The sequence below is a fragment of the Telopea speciosissima genome, chromosome 1, assembly GCF_018873765.1.
Source record: "Telopea speciosissima isolate NSW1024214 ecotype Mountain lineage chromosome 1, Tspe_v1, whole genome shotgun sequence".
Classification (NCBI taxonomy): Eukaryota; Viridiplantae; Streptophyta; class Magnoliopsida; order Proteales; family Proteaceae; genus Telopea; species Telopea speciosissima.
In genome coordinates, this window is record NC_057916.1 from 71,178,144 (window position 1) to 71,179,285 (window position 1,142).

Sequence of the window (1,142 nt, forward strand, 5' to 3'; positions counted from 1 at the left end):
AGTAAATTTTCTAATGGAAAAGGTATTATCATCTGTTTATATGTTGATGATATGTTTATTTTTGGCACTGATATGGAACAAATAGGAAATACTGAGAAATATCTTTCGTCAAATTTTGACATGAAAGATATGGGTGTTGCTGATGTCATTTTGGGCATGAGAATAATTAAAACTTGTGATGGTATTAAGCTGACCCAATCACATTATATAGAGAAAGTACTCAAGAAATTTAACCACTTTGATTGTGCCACTATGAGTACATCGTTTGATTCCAGCGTCAAATGGATACCTAATGATGGCAGAGCTGTGTCACAGTTAGATTATGCCAGTGTAATTGGTTATTTGATGTAGGCCATGACAGGTACACGACGTGATATTGCTTTTGCAGTTGGAAAGCTTAGTAGGTATACTAGTAATCCTAGTAATCTACATTGGAAAGTTGTCTTTAGGGTATTGAGATATCTTAAAAGAACTATTGATTATGGCATATGTTATACTGGATATCCAGTGGTCCTAGAAGGATACACTGATGCTAGTTGGATAATAGAGAGCGAAGATCACTCATCCACGAGTGGTTGGATATTCACTCTTGGTGGAGGTGCTGTATCTTGGGGCTCTAAGAAACAAACTTGTATTGATGATTCTACAATGGCAGCAGAGTTTGTGGCGTTAGCTTTCGGAAGTAAGGAAGCAGAATGACTAAGGAACTTATTGTTAGAGATTCCTATATGGCCTAAGCCTATGTCACCAGTTTCACTACACTGTCTAGAGCGTATAGTCATATTTAAAATGGAAAGTCTAGACACGTTGGTTTGAGACATAGTTATGTGAGACAATTGATAAGTGATGGAATAATCACCCTTGATTTCGTGAGATCAAGTCAGAATCTGGCTGATCCATTAACAAAAGGCCTTACAAGGAAAATGGTCAATAAAGCATCTAAAGGGATGGGTCTCAAGCCCACTTCTGATGGTCACCAATGAAAGAATCTCAACTCAATACTTGAAATATCAAATTTGAGTTCAATGAGTGAAGTATTTCATGTGATGTGATCTGCAAGCACTAAAAGGACTTACATTCCATCCCATGAGGAGTGCTTGGTACCTGTAATGATGAATGGTGGAGGATGAGTTATATACTCT

The 1,142-nt window shown here is 37.2% G+C and overlaps 1 protein-coding gene across 1 annotated transcript; it reads left to right on the forward strand.

Annotated features, from left to right (window-relative positions):
- The first annotated feature begins 354 nt into the window (after positions 1–354).
- LOC122653958 (secreted RxLR effector protein 161-like) lies at positions 355–699 on the forward strand. The gene has a single exon (XM_043847925.1). The coding sequence runs from the start codon at positions 355–357 to the stop codon at positions 697–699; it is 345 nt and encodes a 114-aa protein (XP_043703860.1).
- The last annotated feature ends 443 nt before the right edge of the window (positions 700–1,142 follow it).

What these genes read in the sequence shown, in the direction of transcription:
- LOC122653958 (XM_043847925.1), top strand. Translation starts at nt 355, where the DNA reads ATGACAGGTACACGACGTGATATTGCTTTTGCAGTTGGAAAGCTTAGT.